Below are 22083 nucleotides of genomic sequence, written 5' to 3' on the forward strand. Positions count from 1 at the left end.
TCGTCGGGTGGCTGCCATTGTATCCACTAGTAAATTGGCCTCTCCACGCCCTCGGACAATTCTTCCACTCCCAGCGCATACAGTCGATGCTCACTAGCATCCCAGGAAAGCCGTATGCCGTCTCGTGCATCTTCATCAGGCCCTGGCAATCCACAGCAGTCAGCTTTCGCAAATATGTGTCGTTGTAAGCCTCCACAACTCCCCTACAAATTCTCTTCAGGTACTCGCGGCCAGTTGTCTCCCCGACGTGAAGGTACTCGTCGAACATGTCCTACGTAGTGCCGTAGGCCAACTGCCGGAGTGCAACCGTGCACTTCTGCAACGGCGTAAGTCCGGGTCTACCGATGCCATCTTCCCAATACTGGAAGTATTCATCACGTGACTCCAACGTCTGAACAATGCTGAGAAAAAGATAACAATGCATTCTAAACAGGATGTGAAAAACAGTCGGGCCCCACCGTGGTTGCTCGGCAAAATAGTCTGCAAATAGACATTCGTGAGCTACGGCGTGTTCGCGGCGGACAAATGTCCGACGTCGAATAGGCCTGGGGATCTGCTCCGTCGCCACCGCCGCCGCCAAGCGCTGCATTTCGGCTAAGCAATCCGCCATTGCGTCATTGACAGCATCGAATAAGACTGGTGTCAAGGTCTGACTAACGCCCTCCGAGGTACTCCAGTTGTCGTCGTGGTTCATTTTGTTTGTGAGAGATTATCGAAATATTCGTATGAAATGTGAGAGATGAGAGAAATGTTCGTATGAAAAATAGAATGACAAACGAGGTTTAAATAGACAAAAAATTAAAAAAAAAAACGAAAACGCGTTGCATCGTCCGCGTCGCCCACAATGGGCGGACGATGGGGCGGATGATGCCCTATCGTCCGCGTATCGTTCGCGGACGATCTATAGGGCGCGGAAGATGCATCGGGCATCGTTCGCACACCCACAGTGGGCGGAAGATGGCGCGCCCGAGGCATCGGGCTGCCTATCGTTCACCCCATTGCGGATGCTCCAAAATAGACAACACTTGAAATGACACGGATTTTAATGCGCAATTGTAAAGTACTAATAAGGATAGAAAGAAAAAAAACGATTGAGGGTACTACTAGTGGAGAATAAGACTCACCTCATTAGAGAGATAAAAATTTCCTTAAATAGAATTGGTCTATTTTTAAGGGACATCACAAAATGGCAAATGTGGTCTATTTTTAAGGAATAGATAGAAATATTATTTACGATCTTAATATATGAAGTAGTAGTTTTATATAAGTAATTTCTTTGATTGTAATTTGGACAATTTAAATTATTGTACAGTCCAGATGTCATTAATTTCAACCATTCTCTTCAATGAAATGTTTATTATTGGTTGAGATAACAGAGATATTCTTTTACATACATTTTTATTAAATGAAATTTCATAAAATATATGAAGTAGAAGATTTTAGAAAAATAAGAAGAAAAAATATACTCTAAATTTGACATATGACATTATTGGAGATTGATGTCACATTTCTGTATGTTGTTCTGTATGTTGAAAAACAATTACTACTGAGTTATCATATTGTTTAATATTGATAAACAAGAAATAGCTTCAGTAATTATATACTCCATCCATCCCACTCAAGATGACCACATTCTTGAGTGATACGTGATTTTAGAAAGTGTTGTTAGGTGGAATAAAGTAGAGAGGAAAAAAAGTAGTTGAATATTTTAATGAGGAAAGAGTAAGTTATTTTCAAAATTGGAAAGTGGTCATATTGATTGAGACAAACAAAAAATAAAAAAATGGTCATCTTGAATGGAACGGAGGGAGTAGTTTATTTTGTTGTATAAATATTTTTATTCTAGTACTAATTGCAAAACAGGCATATTAGATGATCGAAATGTGAAAACAGAAAAAAATAAGGTCCTGCCGACACTTGAACTCGGGTTACTGGATTCAAAGTCCAATGTCCTAACCACTAGACCCAAAAAACGAACGACGACTCCAAAAAATCCCAAAAGCCCATCATTACTAATCCAGTTGCAGCTTCAACCACATCAAAGTACTTCATTGCAATAAAAGAAGATGATGAACATTCATAGTCTCTCACTCAAAACCCCCTTCAAGAAATAAAGGGGCAAAAATGTATGGCTTAATGTGACAACTTAAGCAACTAAACATAAATATGTGAGACTAGGTTAAAATGAGATATATGACCGGAATCAGGCCGATGACCCGTCATTTGGTTGATCGTTCACGAAAAACCGTTTGAGTCTCGTCCTCGCAGCTGAGACCTGCAGAATTGCGGAAGAGGCGACATATGAGCAACTTCCTATCGGATTGTTATGAAAGTGGGAGTAATCGGGACGGGTTAGTAGTGGTTACCTGTTTATCCCAATCTGTTCTCTTGGTTATGATCATTAGTACTATCGTTTGAACCAACGTGCCCATCAGCATTCCAATCCATACTCCCTATATACAACATTTAATTTATTAATTTGACTCATTATAAGGGGCTAGACGCGATCAACGGGATCTGGAAACTCACCTCGACTTCTAGCTTGATGACATAACCCAGCACGACCCCGATTGGAATTCCTATCAGATAATAACATCCTAGGTTGACGTATACCACAACGCTCTGCCACCCAGCCCCAACTGCGACACCTGTTCAGTCGAAAACATTCTATCAGATGCAGCGTATTCTTCAATTGTTAAAGATGTGACGGATCAGCGAAGAAGATTATAGGCCTTACCAGAAAGAACTGGTTGAACGCTATTCATGAGAATGGAGAATGCCAGCAGAGGAGACAAGTGAGCAACTTCCACAGCCACATCTTCTTCGTTTGTGAATATGTAAGCTAGACGTCCACGAAAGAATAGGAAAAATACGAACAGCACTAGTCCCACGGACGTTGAAGTTACGACAATATTCACAATAGAAAACTTTGCAGCTTTAGAGTCCCCCCTTCCAAGCTCATTTGAGACCCGTACACTATGACAAAGAGTACGAAGATGATCCATTTAAAACGAGTTCCTCTAGTCTAATACAAGTTGGGTTACCAATAGGATGAAGCAAAGTTTCATACCTTGCGGCAGATAAGAAACCAAGAGATATCATCATTTCCCAGCCAACGATATTAAGGCTACAAGACAGAAGCAATATTTAATTATATGATGAATCTGAGGTAACAAGATTAATACGAGTTCAGAGTGAATAATACCAGATCGAAAGAGCATCAACCGCGACCCTAGCATTCTTCAAATTTCCAGTCAAAAGGATCAGTATGGCATTGTACCAGAGCTCAAGACTATCACCAAAAGAAACAAGGAAATTAAAGATGTAGACTGAGGACTGCATAATGAACAATAAACTTCCATGAAAATCCTCGGTTTTTGTTATACGAAATGCTTAATCATCAAAAATCATTCCTGCATGGTAAATAATAGTACTACTACTATGCAAGTTTGAGCTCTTGAATCTTTTGCAAAGCCTTACCATAGCATGGCACCGGATGACATGGAAAATTTGATAACTGGCCAAAGATCTTTGAAGGCTAAGGTCGAAAAGCCATTCCAAGTTTCACGGCATCCTCCGCAAGTGACAAAAATTAGCTGGCCAAAGTTTGGAATCCAGTAGGCCAAGATAGTGGACACCATTGCACCAGGTATACCAAAATGATACTTCACGGTTAAAAGCCACGACAGGAAAATGTGGATTGTCAAGGATAACACTGCCAAATACGTTATTATCATGTTCTTGCTCTGCGCTTGTAAGTACATCTGGCAGGTAAATGACAGGATGTAAGAGTATATGACCGGGATGAACCAGAGGGCGATCTTCCCCGCCTCTTTCGCAATAACTTCATCCTGACCTAGGGCTATCAGGATAGGGGTTGCAAAAATATAGACAGGCACTAGTGCAGTGGTGAGGCAAATCAAAACAATCCATGATCTTTGGAGATATATTCCAAGCATGTGATACTGCCTCGCGCCATAAGCTTGCCCGCATAGCGTTTCCAATCCATTGGCCGCTCCCAACTGCAAATCCGAAATCCGAACTAATATTACATGCTCTTGGTTTCCTAGATTGAACTCATACTTTGCCCAGCAAGAACCATATATATTAGTATCACTCAATTAAACACACACTCTCATTCACCAACTCCCTTTCGAGCAATTCATTAATCTCAAACAAAGAATTCTTGATAACTAAGCATCAATTGAACATCATATATCACATCATAGGGCTGAAGATTAAAGAAAAATCCCAAATCAAAATCCAAACTAATGCTTATGTGGACTTGTTAACACAGAGACACACACTAGTCTTTCCTAGAAAAGAAAAGGGTACGAAGGTGAAAAAATACCAGCAATCCGTTGGCAAATCGAGTAAGGAGAGTGAAAACAAGAGCATAGGCAGCAAGCTCAGTAGCACCGATGTGGCCAACAAATGCTTGGCTGATGACATTTATTCCAAAGGTGGAAAATCGAGTGAAAATGGCCGGTGCAGCGACTACCCACATCTTCTTGTTCTCCACCCATAGCTTCGTCTTCAGATCAACCTCCTCTTCTTCAACAGGCTTCACCAGCGCCTCTCGAGGATCACCTTCCATTTACTCACCAACAAGCTCGAAATCGAAACTTTTCTTGATTCCAGCAGAAATTAAAACCTGGGACTAAAAAAAAGGTTGAAAAAGTAGATTTAGGGAAGAAAAAATGGATCGGAAACCCGAATCTTGAGATTAACGATAGAGAGATGCTATACGTGTAAAGAGGGCAGTGAGCTTCGTGGACTAATAATTCTCCAATGCTCTTCTCATGCAGTATTGAAAGGGCATTTATAACTACGGTGATGAGCTAGCTGTCCCAGTATTTCAATCACTCTCAAGCTCAACTGGAGAGTGGAGATGCATTTCTGCACTTGCCAATTTTTTATAAAAATATACACTTTTTTAAAATCTTATAAATTAAATACTCCTCGATATAATGAATCTTAATTAATACTTTAATATTGCTGAAAGATTACAATCAGATCTTACTACCTTTTTTTTTCTCAGCGTGGTATCCATTTTTGAGTAGATTATTGCTAAAAGACTAATTTTCTAAAGCGGAATGAGGTTGACACAATTCTAAATTATTAAATCCACGTGTATTTGATGAATTATTGTGATGCCATAGATGCAATTGTTTTATACATGATCATAATTATAGGAACTTTTAACGTGTACGGCCTCTGTCATAATTAAGTTGTGTCATATTCTTTTTTGGAATGTTCTGATTAAGTTGAGACATTTTTCTTTTTGATAAAAAATAAAATTCACAATCACTTTTACTTTATTTTATTACCTATTTTATTCTCTTTTTATTTTTCATACTTTCTTTTTTTCGTCATAATTTCTTAATCTTTTGTATCTTAAAATTTTAACTTAATTTAATTGGACAGAGAATAAGAATTATGTACATTAATTTGATATGACACTAATGGTAAGGTATTAATTACTAGGTTTTTGTATAGTAGAAAAAAATTCATCATTTAGAGCAAATTAAAGAGTCGTGACGTTATTTAATTAAGACTCCGTATATTATTGGTTTACTTTTAGTGAACCCAATTGATTTAATATTGGCCCGACAACATTATTTCATTTGAGGATATTTTTATATGGAAAAGTAAAAGTTATTCAAAACCTTTTGAAACAAAAGTAGGTATACTACTAGTACTTAGTATGTGAAGGGATCGAAATTTCGTGCATCTGAAAATGTGGTGTTTTGTTAGTCAGATTAATATAAATGTAATATGAAGATTGAATAGTACTACTTTTTTATTTAAATTCTTAAACTTTTATGTGACGTAGATTTTGTTGCACATTTATTACTGCAATATGCAACTTGTGGTTGTAGACTGACGAAGTTGTTGCAAGGCAGTAGACGAATTAAATAAAAGTAACGAAATTTAAAAACGACATTAATTTAACTTTAAGAATTAAATTATTTGACTTTATAAAGTAAAGTTGGTAGAAAAAGTTAGTGGAATATGAGATTTACTTTTATACATTAGTAGTCACTTTGACTATTCTGCGCACTCGATCTATAAAAAAAATAATAAATTTAATTAAAGTGGAGAAATGATAAAGTAAGAGAGGGAATAATGTGGAGAAGACTGCAGAAAAGTCAAAGTGACTCTTAATATGAGAAGGGGAAGTATGTGTTTTATAATAAAATATTAATAGAATAAGTTAGTAGAATGTAGGATCCATTATCAAATGTAGTAAAAATGAAATGAGACATTTATTAGTGGACGGAAAAAAGAAAAATGAAACATTTAATAACAATAGTTTTTTCAAATACTCCGTAGCAAATTATTGCATACATATCTTAAAATTTTAAAATATAAATAAAATATGGATATTGAGCCCTAAAATTATGAATTTTGCTCAATTTTTTGTAATTTTCAAGAATCTTAAAATTGATATAAATATCATAAACTTTACATTTTGTTTGTTATTTTTCCTACTCAATCCGAATAAGATATCTTCAACCGTGAATTGTTCATGATATTTTAAACCATTTTTTAAGTATGTGGCAAGTAGGATAAAAAGCTAAGTAGAAAACCACATTAATTTTGTGGTGCCAAGTAAGATTAAAAAAAATGTAAGTTATTCGGATATGGTGATTAACCTGCCATAGGACATAATAAACAAAATTGTAAAGTTTGTGATATTTTAGACCAATTTTAAAGTCCGTAGAAAATATCAATATTTGGCAAATGTTTATAATTTTAGTGATCAATATCCCATAAGATATAAACTAAAAAATTATCGACTACATAATTTTAATATGCGGATTTGGTCTGTCCCTCCGTTCCATAGTAATGTAATCATTTTGTCATTTTTTTTGTGCCATAGTAGTATAATTATTTCCATTTTTGTAAAAGTCAACACATTTTTTCTTACTTATTTTACTCTCTCTTACTTTATTTTCTCTTTATCTATCTACCATTTTCATTTCCTACTTTAATCTTCCTTTACTTAATTCGCTTCACAATTTTTTTAAATTACGTGCCAAAAAAAGAACATCTTCATTATCGCAGAACGAAGGTTGTTCTCGTTTGGTAGGGTGTGCGCATACGACCCAAACCCAATAGAAAGACTCGCCCTGGTTTGGCATTGTCCCTCTCTACTCTATTAACAGGGAGTACATAAACCTGCACGTGGAAATGTCATGCAACTTTTCGTTTATTAAATAGAGAATTATACTACTCGTTTTTATATTATAAATAATTTTAATTTTGTTACTACAATATTACTAGATGATTTAGGGCATCGGGCGGACGATAGGCCGCCCGATGCCTCAGCGCGCCATCGTCCGCCACTGTGGGTGCGCGAACGACGGACGGCGTCGTCCGCGCCCTAAGCTTAGTCCGCGGACGATAGGGCATCGTCCGCTCATTGTGGGCGACGCGGACGATGCAACGCGTTTTTGTTTTGTTTTTTTTCGAAATTTGTCTATTTAAACCTCAATTGTCATTCTATTTTCCATACGAACATTTCTCGCATCTCTCATTTCTCTTATCTCTCACATTTCTCCGTCTCTCACAAACCAAAATGAACCACGACGACGACCGGAGTTCCTCGGAGGACGGTAGTCCGACCTTGACTCGAGCCTTAAATGCAGCCGTGCAAGACGCAATGGCGGAATGCTTAGCTATAATGCAACGCGAGGAGGCGGAGGCGGCGGCGGCGGAGCAGATCCCCAGGCTTATTCGACGTCGGACGTTTGTCCTCCGCGAACACGCCGCAGCTCACGAACGTCTATTTGCAGACTATTTTACCGAGCAACCACGGTGGGGCCCGACTGTTTTCCGCCGCCGGTTTAGAATTCCTCGTTACCTTTTTCTCAGCATTGTCCAAACGTTAGAGTCACGTGATGAATACTTCCAGTATCGGGAAGATGGCATCGACAGACCCGGACTTACGCCGTTGCAGAAGTGCACAGTTGCACTCCGTCAGTTGGCCTACGGCACCAGCGCTGGCATGTTCGACGAGTACCTCCACATCGGGGATACAACAGGCCGCGAGTGTCTGAAGAGATTTTGTAGGGGAGTTGTGGAGGCATACAACAACACATATTTGCGAAAGCCGACTGCTGTAGATTGCCAGGGCCTAATGAGAATGCACGAGACAGTGCACGACTTTCCTGGGATGCTAGGGAGCATCGACTGTATGCACTGGGAGTGGAAGAATTGTCCGACGGCGTGGAGAGGCGAATTCACTAGTGGATACAAGGGCAGCCACCTGACGATGATCCTCGAAGCCGTCGCTGACCATCGTCTCTGGATCTGGCATGCTTACTTCGGTGTAGCCGGGTCAAACAACGACATCAACGTCCTCAACTCATCTACCCTTTTCACCGAGCAATGCAATAGCAACGGCCCGACCATCGAGTTCACTGCCAACGGGCGCCAATACCGCATGGGGTACTACTTGGCCGATGACATATTCCCAAGGTGACATGTTTTTCTGAAGACGATCAGCTGCCCAATTGGTGATAAGAGAGTTTTATTTGCGCAAAAGCAGGAGGCGGCGCGGAAGGATGTGGAGCGGGCATTTGGTGTGCTCCAATCACGGTGGGCAATAGTGAAAGCGCCGGGGCGTCTCTGGTTCAAGGAAGTCCTCGCCGATGTCATGTATGCATGCATAATCTTGCACAACATGATAGTCGAACATGAAGGTAGGAGCATCACCGATTGGACCGATGACGAAGGTGCATCTAGCTTCTCCAGCACGACGACCCCGCCCCCCGCTCAAGGATTACCGACGGGTTTCAATGAGGTTCTATCTAGACAGGCCTCAATGCGCAATCAACACGACCATGCGCAGCTCATGAACGACATGATTGAAGAAGTGTGGGCCCGTAACCGACGTTGCTGAGTTTGCGTATTTTTTTTAATTCGTATTGTAATGTATTAATTTTATAAATGAAATGAAGGTTTTTCCCAAGTTTTGTAGTTATTTAAATATTCAAATAGAAGAAAATGCTTAGGACGCCCCACTGCAGGTGAAAGGGCAGGAGGATAAAATGTTGATGTGACGGTGCATAAGGCGGGCTTTAGGACGCCCCACCGTGAATGCTCTTATTACTTATTTAGAATTTCATTGGTTCAAAATTCTCTTCAATCATGAAAGTCTAATTTAGTCAACTTTCGCCATATATTCTCTCTTCTCGCTCTTTTTTTTTTCCTTCGATATTTTTTTATCTCTCTTAGTTCTCTTCTCTCCTTATTTTAACTCTCGACTAGTTTATACTCCTTCCATCCCATGAAAGACATTATCTTTTTCTTTGAAGACCCGACATTTTATACTCTCTCCGTTCCATAAAAATATGAGCAATAAATATAGTACGAGAATTAAGACAAAATTAGTAAAGTAAGAGAGAGAAAGAGAATGATATGATAAAGTAAAAGAGAGGAGGGGAATGGTAGTTAAAGTAGAGTTAGTGGATAGTGAGACATACATTATTAAATTGATATAACTTTTCAAAAATGGAATGCACATATTTTTGTGTGACGGACGAAAATTGAAAGTGCACATATTTTTATGGGACGGAGGGAGTATAATTTTATTTTGTGTATTAAGTGATGAGAATAAAGTAAGAGAAAAAATAAAATAGAGATAAAAGTATTTTTATTTTTGATAATAGATCATTTCGGTTGAGACAAACTAAAAAAAGTGAGTCATTTTCGGTAGGATGCTTTTGGTAATGAATTATCTTGATTGAGACAAACTAAAAAGGAAAATAAGTCATTTTTAGGAGACCTCCGTACCAACAACTCACTTTCCTTTTATTTATTCCCACCAATTAACACATTACTAAATATAAAAATACTTTTAGCTATACTTTATTTTCTCTCTCTTTTATCCTCTTCACTCTACGTACAAAATTATAGTAGTATATGAATATTGTGCAACTGGCCAAGTAAAAATAAATAGTGTGCTGTGCAATTGACAAAGAATAGTAAAGAACTCGTAACATATTGGACCACCAATATGACAAATAAATTAAATATGAACATGACGCAAATAAATGCAGTATGGCCGTATTCAGACGAATATATAGTTTAATGGAATACTCCACTATGTGTAAAAGTCCAAAGGGAGAAAGTAACTATACTACTTAAACCCTGTGCACTATACTAGTTTCATTTGTTTTGTAGTAAAAAAACACAAGAAAGTATATAATGATATAAAGGCATTTGAAAAGTGAGAATATAACTTACCTTAATCGACAATCGTGACGATTTCTGTTGCTGAGTGCTGATTGGGCAGCTGATATTAACACAACCAAATTCCAACTAGTTTTACTACTCCCTCCATCCCGGCTAAGGTTGACACATTTCTTAGCCGGCACGGGATTTTAGAAGTTATTAGTTAAAGTGTTTAATTGGAGAGAGAAAATATGGGTGTAAGTATTAAAATAGAGAAAGGAAGAAAAATAAATATTTTAATAAGAGTGAGAAAAAAATGGTTGGGTATATTAATTGGAGAGAGAAAGTTTCAAAAAAAGAAATGTGTCATTTTAGTAGGGACAAGCTAAAAAGGAAAATGTGTCATCTTAAGCGGGACGTATGGAGTATAAAGAAATGGTCCCCATTTAAATTATAGAGTTTATAAAATTTTTAAGTAACATGAAATTAGAAATTGAAATGTAGTATTAAATTGTGAAGTTCTATTTTTTTTCAATTTGTCTTATTTATATATAAAATGTCATTTTTTTATGATATTCAAGATGACGTGATTTATTAAAATAAAAAGATTTCTTTTATTTTTTTTATCCTTTTTTGTTTTATTGAAATAATATCGTTTTGAACATCATTAGATGAAGACATTTGTATATGAAACGGACAATTGAGAAAAACTGAAACTTTGTGAATTAATATGTTAATTTCAAACTTCCTGGATTCGACTAAAATTCGACCAAAATTTATGATTTAAATGACTATTAACTATATAAGGAAATGCACCGAACAAGAATGAGGTGAGTATTCTCTCAACTTATACAAAAGTGACTATAGCGATGCTAGAAAATGGGATGTAACAGATAAGCGGATCTCACAGAGTACCATGCTAGGTCTTTTATGTACGAAGACGAAGACGAGAATCTTGCTGGTCAGACAGACTTTTTTGACCGATCATTAGGTCGATCATTGACTATTCATCGGTTAAGCCATCGTCGAGAAATTGAGACCTGAGAGGGCCAAGATGAGATTAATTGAATCAAATTCATTGAGGGACTACAAAATGGCAAGAGAGAGGTTTTACCTGTTTATCCCAATCAATTCTCTTAGTTATGATCATCAACATTATAGTCTGAAGCAAAGTGCCTATCTGATCCAGGGAGGGGCAGAAGGGGGCAATCGCCCCTCCCCGACGACCTGCTACCATGAATCCGGACGTAAAATTTTCGTAGACGCCCCTTCCAATAGCTTCCGACGTCGCCCCTTCCCCATCCGTTAGCTTCTGTTAAATTTTGTTTCGCTCCTTCTCTTTTAGAATCCTTGATCCGCCACTACTATCAGCATTCAATCCACACACCCTAACAATACAAAAAAAATTTAAGTACATATTAAGATTGAAGTATCTAGAATATAGTCATGCGTGCCCTGAATATTTTAGCATCATTATAAAAAAAAAAAAAAAACTCCATAAAGTTTCATAACCGAAGATGCAACTGATCTCAACATGTATTTCACTGCATAACCAAGCAAAACTCCAATAGGAATTCCTATCAAATAGCAGCATCCAATATAAAAACTCTGTTCGTCCCACTCTTAGTGGTATACTCCCTCCTTCCCACTCAAGATGGCCACATTCTTCAGTGGCACGGGACATTGGCGGAGCCACGGTGGGGCAGGGGGCCCTTGGACCCCTCAGCCGTTTGAATATTTAGGACCCGTTCGCTTTGGCCGATATGCTCATAATTGCATTTATTTCATGTTTTTATGCCCATTCGGTGTATTTGATAAGCTGATGCAAGGCACGAGTTTTTGAATAGACCCGCACTGTTCCTTTCTTTAATGGTCAAATTCAAATATTGGATGGACGGTGGTTTTTGTTGCTGCCTCGAAACCAACACCCTGAAATGAGCTGCTAATTTCCTGATTTACCCATCACATTTTCACTCCCCCCCCCACGACATTTTCCTCATTTCCGAAATCGTGATCCCCGAAATTTGAAATCACCCAACCCTAGCCACCGTTGTCGGCCATGCACCCGTTTCTCTATCAATTCTTCTAATAAGGACAACCCTTGCAAGAGAGGAGCCGGGCGTCGGGACTAGTCAGCCAGATCTGTCTACGGAGAACGAGCAATAGCTCCCAGCTTCGTGTGAAGGATTTTAGGTGTGGTTTGTATTTGTATTATGTAGATGATCTAACTAACCAGTTACATTTCTTCATAAAATCCCATTTGCTGGGGCATATTACCATCGCGATGACCCGCATTTCTCAAAGCTAGCATGCTTCTACGGGTTGGACGATGTGAAGAAGGAACATGAGGTAACAGTTGTATTGCTATCCGACCGGACTGAGAAGATATCTGCTGACGAGCTAAGTTGCTATGAGGTTAATGAGAATGACACAGAGGTGAACTCACCAGCTGTATTCCCACCACCAACGGTTCGTCGCAAGCTCTTTCCGGATGAAGTCGAACCCCCTACTGATCGGGAGTCTACAAATGAAGCTGGCATATGTTTCATTGACCTCGACGCTGATGGGAAACTGCACACTAGGATGATGGGGAAGGGAAGGGACCTGCCGACCCAGCCCGGGCGAAACAAAGACCCAGGTGGCCCGTCAAATCTGTCATCCAACGCCAGCTCGTGTGCGTCCAATTCACCTTGCGAGGGATTTCCCACCGTGTAACTGTATAGACACAAAAATAACAGAACAACTGCATAAAATGGTTTGTAGACTATGGTAGGCACATATTTTCATAGGAGCAACAACTCCAAGACAACCCCAATAAGCAACTCACATATTGGATAACAAACTCATAGCGTCGACAATATCTCTACAACCACCATCAAAACCACCATCAAAACCACCATATTGCTACAATATCGTATGCACACACATGTATGAATGGGTGGAATTCGCACCTCATTTTGAAGCTCCGCCTGGTAATGGGATGTGAGTCGAATTTGGGGTTGAAGTGATTCGAATTTGGATGTCGTCTATTTGAAGAGCTCCCAAAAATTTGATTGGTACCGAAATAGCCGCTCTTTTTTTTCAATTTTTTCAATTACGCGTGGCTTCAATTGTTTAAAATTTTTTAAGGGCGAAGTAGTCATTTACATGTATTGCTGAGTCACTTTATTGACACACAGAAGAAATGTTGACCTCAATCTGGGCCCAAATCATATAACCCGAACAACGTAATTAAAAATGTACAAGGTGGGCCATACCCAATTTATATCTGCTCAAGTAATTTATCTGACCAAATGAGATCGGACATAGCGAACAACTCTTAGTATATATAATATATGTATGCTATATAAACAACATCAGTAGCTAGCGCAGTTGGCATGGAAACAAGCCAATTGTCCGCGAGATGCCGAGTTCGCATTCTGCTGGTGTGTTTGTTCTCCTGACTAAAGATTATATTTTGATTCGTATATGTTTTTCAGATTTTCTAATATTAGTAGATAATTATTTAACTCTACTAACTATAAATGTATAATAACATTAGTAAAACTGGTTTTAAATGTATGTTTAGTTCATTTGTGGCTTTATTTTTAAATTTCTTAAATTAGTAATTCTGGTTGATTTTTTTCATATTCATTTAGAGTATTATTGATTTTCTCACATTACTATTTTTATTGATTTTATCTCAAGTAATTTTGTATAAACGATTTAAATTTATATACATAAAGAATGATATTTATAATTTAAGAATAAAAACAATTCTATAGACATGTAAATATATTTCTGTATAATATTAGTAAAATTAATATCAATGCTATGCCCTAAAAATATATTCATATTTTTCTTATTATTAATTTCTCTCGCACGACTTTTTCTATAGCTTATGTTCGAGTTGTTTCCGAACACCGAACATACTCAATAAATTTTAATACTCCCTCCGTTCACGAAAAAAGTCTCATTTTATTATTTTGAAATGTCCACAAAACATAGTTTCATTTACAAAAATGAAATTTTTTCATCTCATACTTTACCCACATTTTTATACATTCTCTCTCTCGTACTTTACCACTTTCTCATTAAAACTCATGCCATCAATAAATGAGACTATTTTTTATGGACGAATAGAGTAGTTGTTTGGGCCCCCATCGTTAAAAGTTTGGCTCCGCCACTGGCACGAGATTTTAGAAAGTATTGTTAGGTGGAATAAAGTAGAGATGAAAAATGTAGTTGAATATTTTAATGAGAATAGAGGAGGTTATTTTCAAAATTGGAAAGTGACCATCTTGATTGGGAGAAATAAAAAAAAGAAAAGGTAGACATCTTGAATGAGACGAATATAATATTTTTCTTTTTGAGATTTGAGATGTCCCATTTTAAATGACATATTTATAAATATAGAAACATCTATCTCTACTTTTTCCATCTCTTTTATTTTATTCTCTTTAATTTACTCATAAAACCACACTATATAAAAGCTCGTACCCAATTAGAAATGCTCCTTAAAATGAAACGGAGGGAGTAAAAATAACGAAATTTAAAAACGACACTAATTTCCTACAATTTCAAAATTGAAAAATGGCAGCAAACCATACCTACTTGAGTAACTTCAACGACCCCATAAATATTACTCCTAATAACCGATTCTAGGGATGGCGACGGAAATTACCTGATGGAGATTGATGATATATATCCGTCAATATTATATTTATTTATTTATATAAGTACAATAGATGTTAGCTTTGTTTAAGTAAAAGTTAAAAATATCATAAATATAAACTAAAAAACATTGGCTACGTAATTTTAATATACGAATTTGATAGATGAGGTGAGTTTATACTAGTTTGGTAGAGGCGTGCCCAAACGAGCCAGACCAAAAAAGTAGATAAATTTTGTGATTTGCAAATTTATGCTCTACAATTTTTAAAAATAATGTCAATATATTTAATTTTTTTATCATTTTTTGTGCACTCATTTATCATTCTCAAATCAGGCAAATATTTTTATTTTTACTGGATCCATTTCGTTACTAACTTTTTTATAAAGTAATGCATGGTCAATATGATAGTGACTTTCATATAAATCTAATTAGGAGGTTTGCCTTTTAGGGTACTCTCTCTAAACATCTAATTGGATTTTGTCAGAGCAATCAAAATTTTGTTTATTTAACTTTAGATTTATTATCATATAAATCTAATTAGGAGGTTTGACTTTAGGGTACTCTCTCTAGACATCTAATTGGATTCTGTCTGAGCAATTAAAATTTTGTTTATTTAACATTAGATTTTTAAGTTAATCTCGAATCTCGATGACTATTTTCTATGGGTTAGACATGTGACGAGTAGTATAACTTAATTTTACCTACTCCCGTTCTATAAAAATTGTCATCCTTTTCTATTTTTTTTATTTTATGATGTTTCACAAAATTAGTCACCTTTAATTTTTGACAATTTTTTTTTCGCATTTACAAGGTGGGTCCAATTTTACCACAATTCACTTTTCTTTCAATTTCTCTCTTATATTTTATCACATTTGCAATAAAATGAGTGTCTTATAAACATTGAGCAATTGGCAAACAATATGAATAAGTTCAACATATGGGACCACGAATATGACAAAAATAAATTAAATATGAATATGACGCAAATAAATGCAATATGAACCAGATAGAGACGAATATAGAAAGTATTGTGAAGTGTAAACGGAATACTAATTGCTTTTTCATAAATAAAATCCAGAGGGTGAAAGTAACACTTTTCTATTCCTTGACGCAGTTTCTTTTGTTTAGTAGTTACAGAGAAACACAAGAAAATATATTCATAAAAAGGAATCTGGAAAAGAGATACTCCATATAACTTACCTTAATCTACAAGCGTGACAATTTCTGTTGCTGAGTGCTTATTGTGCAATTCAACTGAACAGAAACCAAATACTAACAAGTTTTAAGAAAAATGGGCTCTATTTATATAAGAAAATACACCATACTAGAATGAGGTGAACATTCTCTCAACTTATACCACTAGAAAAGGGGATGTAACATTTTGGCATGCTTGGTTTCTTATGTACGACGACGAAGACGAGAATCCTGCTGGTCAGACGGACTCTGCTGACCGATCATTAGGTCGATCGTTGACCATCCATCGGTTAAGCCATCGTCGGGAAATTGAGACCTAAGAGGGCCAAGATGAGATTAATTGAATCAAATTCATTGAGGGACTACAAAATGACAAGATGGAGATTTTACCTGTTTATCCCAATCAGTTCTCTTAGTTATGATCATCAGCATTATAGTCTGAATCAAAGTGCCTATCAGCATTCCAATCCACACACCCTAACCATACCAAAATTTCATACATGTTAAGATTAAGTCATGCTTAAGCATCATTTTAAAGAAAAACACAACTCCAGAAAGTTTCATAACATAAGATGCAACTGACCTCAACATGTAATTTCATTGCTTAACCAAGCAAAACTCCAATAGGAATTCCTATCAAATAGTAGCATCCAATATTAACATAGACAACCACACTCTGCCAACCGGCCCCAATCGCCACTCCTGTTCACGATCACCAGACAAAGTTTGTGGCATTCTTCAACGATGCGCTTGCATTGTCTCGCGAATGTTACTAAGTAAGACGAGAAAGAACCAAGACTCACCAGAAAGAACTGGCTGGACACTGTTCATGAGGATGGAGAATGCCAGCAGAGGCGACAACCGAGCCACCTCAGCAACCACAGCACGATCCTCCGTGAATACATAAGCCAGGCGCTTGCGAAAGACTAGAAAGAGTGCAAACAGCACCAGCCCTATGGCTAGTGAGATCACCACTATGTTGACAATGGAGAACTTTGCAGTTCTGGAATCGCCCTTCCCAAGCTCGTTTGAAACGCGTACGCTGGGAAAGAAAGATGATGGAATCAATATGGATAAAGGATTATAGCAGTTGGCTTTATCTACCTTGCTGCAGCCAAGAATCCAAGAGATATCATCATTTCCCAGCCAATGATGTTGAGACTGCAAGAAAATGAATGTAGCAATGTTTATCAATTACATCCAACCTTAAAACAACTCAGATTGAATCATACCAGATTGCAAGGGCATCAACTTCTACCATAGCATTCTCCAAATTTCCCGTCAAAAGTATCAGTATCGCGTTGTACCAGAGCTCGAGGCTCCCACCACACAAAAATCAAAGAAAATGATCAAATCCCACCAAAAAAGTTTGGATTGTTTTTTCATATCATAGTGTGCAATATGGAGTAGTAGTACTATTTATCAACTAAAACAAACACAACGAGTTAGTTTGTACCAAAGCATAGCGCCTGATGACACGGAAAGCTTGACCACTGGCCAAAGATCACTGAAAGCCGAGGTTGAAAAGCCTGTCCACATCTCAGGGAATCCTCCTGACGTGACAAAGATCAACTGGCCGATATTTGGAATCCAGTAGGCCAAGACAGTGGACACCATTGCTCCGGTGACACCAAAGCGGAACTTGACAGTTAGAAGCCATGAGAGAAAGAGATGGATCGAGAGTGAGCACACTGCAAGGTATGTTATGATCATGTTTTTGCTCTGTGTTTGCAAGTACATTTGGCAGGTAAATGAGACGACGAAGGAGTACATCACTGGAATGAACCAGAGGGCGATTTTCCAGGCCTCTTCAGCAATCACTTCGTTCTGTCCTAGAGCTCTTAAGAGAGGGGCTGCACATACGTAGATTGGGATGAGTGAAGTTGACATAATTATCAAAACAATCCATGATCTTTGAAGATGGATCCCAAGCATATGATACTGCCTTGCACCATAGGCTTGCCCACATAGAGTTTCCAATCCACTGGCTGCTCCAAGCTGCAAATTTTAATCAAATAATAAGCTAGACCATATCGATGATCCATGTTACATATGAGAGGGTATGAAATAAATTACCAGCAATCCGTTGGCAAATCGAGTAAGGAGGGTCAAGACGAGAGCATAGGCAGCAAGCTCAGTGGAACCGATGTGGCCTACAAAGGCTTGGCTAATGACATTTATCCCAAACGTGGAGAATCGGGTGAAGATGGCCGGGCCGGCCACCACCCACATTTTCTTGTTTTCCACTAATATCTTCCTCTGTAAACTCTCCTCATTGATCACATTTTTTCCAGACTCTACTGCCTTTGTTAGTGCTTCTTGAGTATTATTACCTTCCATTGCTCATATAATTCTCGGTCACAAAACAACTTCCGAGCTGACACACATCACGCAGGCTGTAAATAAATAGTGTTTCTAAATAAAGAAGGAATAGATGAATCAGGATCAGGATAGGACATGAATTGAATGGCTGAATAGGGCTCATATCCAATATGAATACTACAAATTGCAATTAAAATTACACTTAATCCTCTATGTAATAGGAATAATAACAGATATGAATAACGAGAAGATGTCACGACCGCATTTTCTAAGGATAGAAAACACGGATGATCGCGACTAGGGGAGGATTAAAGAAGCGGGGAAAGAAATAAGGGGAAAATAAAATCAAGCATTGGTTGCGATACATGACTAACCAAGTGCTGATACATAGAAGAAAAGATACTCGATCATGAAAACTCGAGTAATTGTTTGTAAAGAAATTTTAAAATATCAGAGTTTTGAACAACATAGACTTGAGTCTTTTAAGATGCACAACGGAAGCAAATGAACGCGGTTCCATGTATGAAGACATGAACCTCCGAGAGTCAAAATCTGACTGAATTAAATGTCTTGTCTCAATAGCACTTCCTCCACCACTTCGCTGCTCAACCTGCACATTTAGAAATATATACAGGGCTGAGTACAAAAGTACTCAGTGAACACATTGCCGAAAATTACACATATACATTTGAAAATATTGTCAAGCCATCATCACAGTAACACTAGGGGGTTTATTGAAAAGACCCGAGCTTACTAAAAATATCACATTGGGTTGCAACCCCTTTTTCTGGTACTTAGCCATATTTGATCACATTGTGCCGTCGAGATGGTGTTCTCGCACGGTCACCTTCTCTGCCCATCATGTCAGAGGTATTCTTGTGCCCCGGGAAGGTGGCCACCTTCCACGGTCACCTGTTCTGCCCAACATGTCAGAGGGAGCTTGTGTACACTAGTCCGAGTGGGGACACCACCCTCACTGGGACCCGAATTCGACTTATATCATCATTCATAATTCACTTGGCCGTAGCCAACAGATAGGCATCATACACAAAACATTTATGGCATAACAACATCATTAAAATCACAAACAAGTGTTCTTGTTTTCATAAAATATGATTTGTATTTTAGTATAAGAAAGCTCACCTCGTTCGCTTAAAACTCCTTAACTTGAATTTTCCTGACTCCACCCTTAACTCACGGAGATAACCTTTTGAAAACAAACAACGTACTAATAAGACTCGAGAAATTCACACACTTATAGGAATGCAGGCCCCTACTTTATTTCTTTTATCATTTGTTCACCGTTAGAAAATTTTAGAAACTTGCATATTAATTAAATTGGGAAATTTAATTAATAGCACTTCTTTATTAAACTTAATTGTTCCTGTGACTTGAGAACGTCGTCTCCCTCTTTCTTTCCATTTCCTTAGCGGCCGCCCGAGGCGTCGCGGGGCAATGCCGGTCGGCCGCTTACGCCCATAATTCCTCCGTTGGCTCATCGTATTTTCCATCATAATATCGAACAAAAATCCCAAAAATTTATTTAAGCGCATAATTGAATTATCGCAACTATTTCCCTTTTTTTTAAGAAAAATTATATGTTTTCCGGACTTGGGATAAAATTATTCATCCCTCGAAATATTCCGGGATTAATTAAATAATTCGTCACAATTAAATTATCGACCCAACGATTTAATTAAAAACCCAATACTTAATTATTTACCTCACCTCTTACTTGTCATTTAATTTAAAAGCCCCAATTAAACAAATAAAGGAGCCCAATCTAGCAACCATCCCATTTTAATTAATTGGCCCAAGAAAATAAGTAAAGGCCCAAATTCTTTTATCAATACAAATGCCCAATTTTGACTCCCATTTTCCCCAAATCGGTCAACTCTCTCTCCCCCTATCTTCTTTCTTCTTTCTTCTCTCTCTACCCGCCTCCCTCAATCGCAGAAGCCATCCCCCTTCCGTCGCTCTCTCTCCGGCTCGACGCCGCCGTCGGAGCTGCCGCGGCGGTCGCCAGGAAGTCGCCAGCTGCTGCTGCCTCGCCGCCTCTGTCCGTCCGCCGTCGCAGAGTCGCCGGGAGAAGCTGCTGCGGCAGCGAGGAGGAACGCCGCCGTCGCCCGCTGCAGCTCGCCGTCGGCTACCACTGCTGCTTCGTCGCCGTCGGTCGTCGCTCCTGGAATGGAGGCAACCCAGCCGCTGGAGCGGCCACCCTCCTGCCGTCGCCGGGAGTCCAGCCGCCGGCCAAGCACCGCGCAGCCCCGAACATGCCCGGAACCACCCCGAAACGTCCCGCAATCAACCCGAACAGCCCCGAAGATAAGTTCTTAACTTGATTTCAGTTCTTTACAGGTTCGATCTTTAATTTGGTTGCTTCGATTTATTCGATTCGAGGATTGATTTCAGATCGTGGTTATTGTTTTGATTGTGCGATTTGATCGGTGATGCTGGTTGATTGAATTATGTGGGGAGTGAAGTAGGATGATGTGTTGGGAGCAGAATGCAATAATTCACGTTTTAAAAATTTGGGTAGGAAAAATACCTTGAACAGATTTCAAAATAACAACCGGTAGCTCCTTCTCTCGAATTTGGATTCTTGGTTTCTTGAATTTGATTGAGTAGAAGTTGAGAAGAATAAATCATGTTCTTGTTGCAGAAGAATGAAATAGGAGAAAACTAATTTGTGAAAGAGTATTATAGAGGGGAGGTTGATAGATATGTGAGAGATTTGCATAAAAGTACATATACATAAAAGATAAAGATGGTAAGTGGCGTAACTTGCAAGATGCAAGTGGCTTATCTGCTGAGAATAAGATGAAAGTTGTATGACATTATTCCTATCTCAAATATGACTTGCTGCTCTTACTTAAACGCAGCATTTAATGCCGTGCTGAAAAATTTGATCCTCCCGGATCTGCCTATCCCTTTCTTTTATATTTTATTTGTTTTATTAAATTTTATTATTTGTATATTTATTTAGTTTATTTAATTTGGTATAGGAAAAACCCAGTTTAAGTTCGTGGCTTTGGTGTAGGAAAACAAATAACATCCATAGTCTTCCCTGATGATGTACCGAACTTTCTTGGAGTGCGAGCACGACCGTTGAACGGGCTGCGTGAACTTTTCTCTAAATGTAATAGATAAGGATCCGATAAATTTGTATGATAGTAATTTAGCGGACTTCGGAGATATGCCGGATATTATAAATTTTTATTTGGTGTTACTTTTTTTTCTTTACTTGAAATATTCGTTCGAGAACGAAGCAACGATTATTTATAATTCCAAGATCAATTATTATACATGAAAATGACAGATTTCGAATACTACAACGATCACTTATTATTTATCTTTAGGCTAATAATAATAATAAGGTACGAAAGTTCGGGTTGTTACAGAAATAGTGGCATGCATGCGCATATAAACCAAAGGAATTTCTATAAGGTTTTGGGAAAAAAGAAGTTTTTGGAAAAACAAAACTCGGAGACGTACACTCAATTGATTCTATTTAGATGTATAAAATGGATGAACGGCGCTGATTAAATGCTTCTTCTCCTCTAATTTCATGCAGTCTCCATAATGTTATCCCCTCCAATAAATTAATGCTATATTTTGTAAATAGTTCTTCATCTTGTAATGTGGTCTTGTATATACTATTAGTTAAAAAAATTACTCTATTTTGTGACAAATATGGATTCATTTTCTATTGAATAGCATAATGTCAT

At 38.0% G+C, this 22083-nt stretch overlaps 3 protein-coding genes and 1 long non-coding RNA gene across 6 annotated transcripts; 1 reads left to right on the forward strand and 3 right to left on the reverse strand.

Moving 5' to 3' along the window:
- Window positions 1–2021: 2021 nt before the first annotated feature.
- LOC121795785 (protein DETOXIFICATION 21-like) lies at window positions 2022–4907 on the reverse strand. Of its 2 annotated transcripts, XM_042194393.1 has the most exons (9): window positions 4750–4907; window positions 4352–4660; window positions 3481–4022; window positions 3206–3292; window positions 3071–3127; window positions 2738–2976; window positions 2530–2648; window positions 2367–2453; window positions 2022–2275 (listed from the first exon to the last, which is right to left on the reverse strand). In XM_042194393.1, the coding sequence occupies exons 2-9, from the start codon at window positions 4595–4597 to the stop codon at window positions 2204–2206; spliced, it is 1449 nt and encodes a 482-aa protein (XP_042050327.1). In that variant the 5' UTR covers window positions 4598–4660; window positions 4750–4907; the 3' UTR covers window positions 2022–2203. The 2 variants fall into 2 exon arrangements, with proteins under 2 accessions (XP_042050327.1, XP_042050328.1); XM_042194394.1 differs by lacking the exon at window positions 4750–4907 and having other exon boundaries at window positions 4352–4735.
- A 6032-nt stretch (window positions 4908–10939) lies between these two features.
- Window positions 10940–13229, reverse strand: LOC121793904. 2 transcript variants are annotated; one of them, XM_042191926.1, is made up of 5 exons: window positions 13137–13166; window positions 13013–13048; window positions 12632–12900; window positions 11300–11573; window positions 10940–11225 (listed from the first exon to the last, which is right to left on the reverse strand). In XM_042191926.1, exons 1-4 carry the CDS (start codon window positions 13139–13141, stop codon window positions 11560–11562), a joined length of 324 nt encoding a protein of 107 aa, XP_042047860.1. In that variant the 5' UTR covers window positions 13142–13166; the 3' UTR covers window positions 10940–11225; window positions 11300–11559. The 2 variants fall into 2 exon arrangements, 1 of the variants encoding a protein (XP_042047860.1); XR_006049191.1 differs by lacking the exon at window positions 13013–13048 and having other exon boundaries at window positions 11300–12900; window positions 13137–13229.
- A 2667-nt stretch (window positions 13230–15896) lies between these two features.
- On the reverse strand, window positions 15897–18857 carry LOC121797377 (protein DETOXIFICATION 21-like). Its single transcript, XM_042196131.1, has 8 exons — window positions 18110–18857; window positions 17490–18031; window positions 17266–17352; window positions 17138–17194; window positions 16837–17075; window positions 16617–16735; window positions 16424–16510; window positions 15897–16349 (listed from the first exon to the last, which is right to left on the reverse strand). Exons 1-6 carry the CDS (start codon window positions 18371–18373, stop codon window positions 16638–16640), a joined length of 1287 nt encoding a protein of 428 aa, XP_042052065.1. The 5' UTR covers window positions 18374–18857; the 3' UTR covers window positions 15897–16349; window positions 16424–16510; window positions 16617–16637.
- A 1103-nt stretch (window positions 18858–19960) lies between these two features.
- LOC121793846 lies at window positions 19961–21584 on the forward strand. The gene is made up of 2 exons (XR_006049178.1): window positions 19961–20713; window positions 21361–21584. It is a non-coding gene; the product is annotated as an uncharacterized LOC121793846 (long non-coding RNA).
- Window positions 21585–22083: the final 499 nt, after the last annotated feature.

The sequence above is a fragment of the Salvia splendens genome, chromosome 3, assembly GCF_004379255.2.
Source record: "Salvia splendens isolate huo1 chromosome 3, SspV2, whole genome shotgun sequence".
Lineage (NCBI taxonomy): Eukaryota > Viridiplantae > Streptophyta > Magnoliopsida > Lamiales > Lamiaceae > Salvia > Salvia splendens.

Bases quoted from the DNA above. Each gene is read 5' to 3' on its own strand.
- LOC121797377 (XM_042196131.1), bottom strand. From the start codon at position 18,373: ATGGAAGGTAATAATACTCAAGAAGCACTAACAAAGGCAGTAGAGTCT. The intron at 18,032-18,109 runs GTAATTTATTTC...TAAAATTTGCAG, and splicing joins GATTTGCCAACGGATTGCTG to CTTGGAGCAGCCAGTGGATT. The intron at 17,076-17,137 runs GTAGATAAAGCC...TTTCTTTCCCAG, and splicing joins GGATTCTTGGCTGCAGCAAG to CGTACGCGTTTCAAACGAGC.
- LOC121795785 (XM_042194393.1), bottom strand. From the start codon at position 4,597: ATGGAAGGTGATCCTCGAGAGGCGCTGGTGAAGCCTGTTGAAGAAGAG. The intron at 4,023-4,351 runs GTATTTTTTCAC...TCGGATTTGCAG, and splicing joins GATTTGCCAACGGATTGCTG to TTGGGAGCGGCCAATGGATT. The intron at 3,128-3,205 runs GTATTATTCACT...TCTGTCTTGTAG, and splicing joins GTTGATGCTCTTTCGATCTG to CCTTAATATCGTTGGCTGGG.
- LOC121793904 (XM_042191926.1), bottom strand. The intron at 12,901-13,012 runs GTGAGTTGCTTA...GTGTCTATACAG, and splicing joins ATGAGTTTGTTATCCAATAT to TTACACGGTGGGAAATCCCT.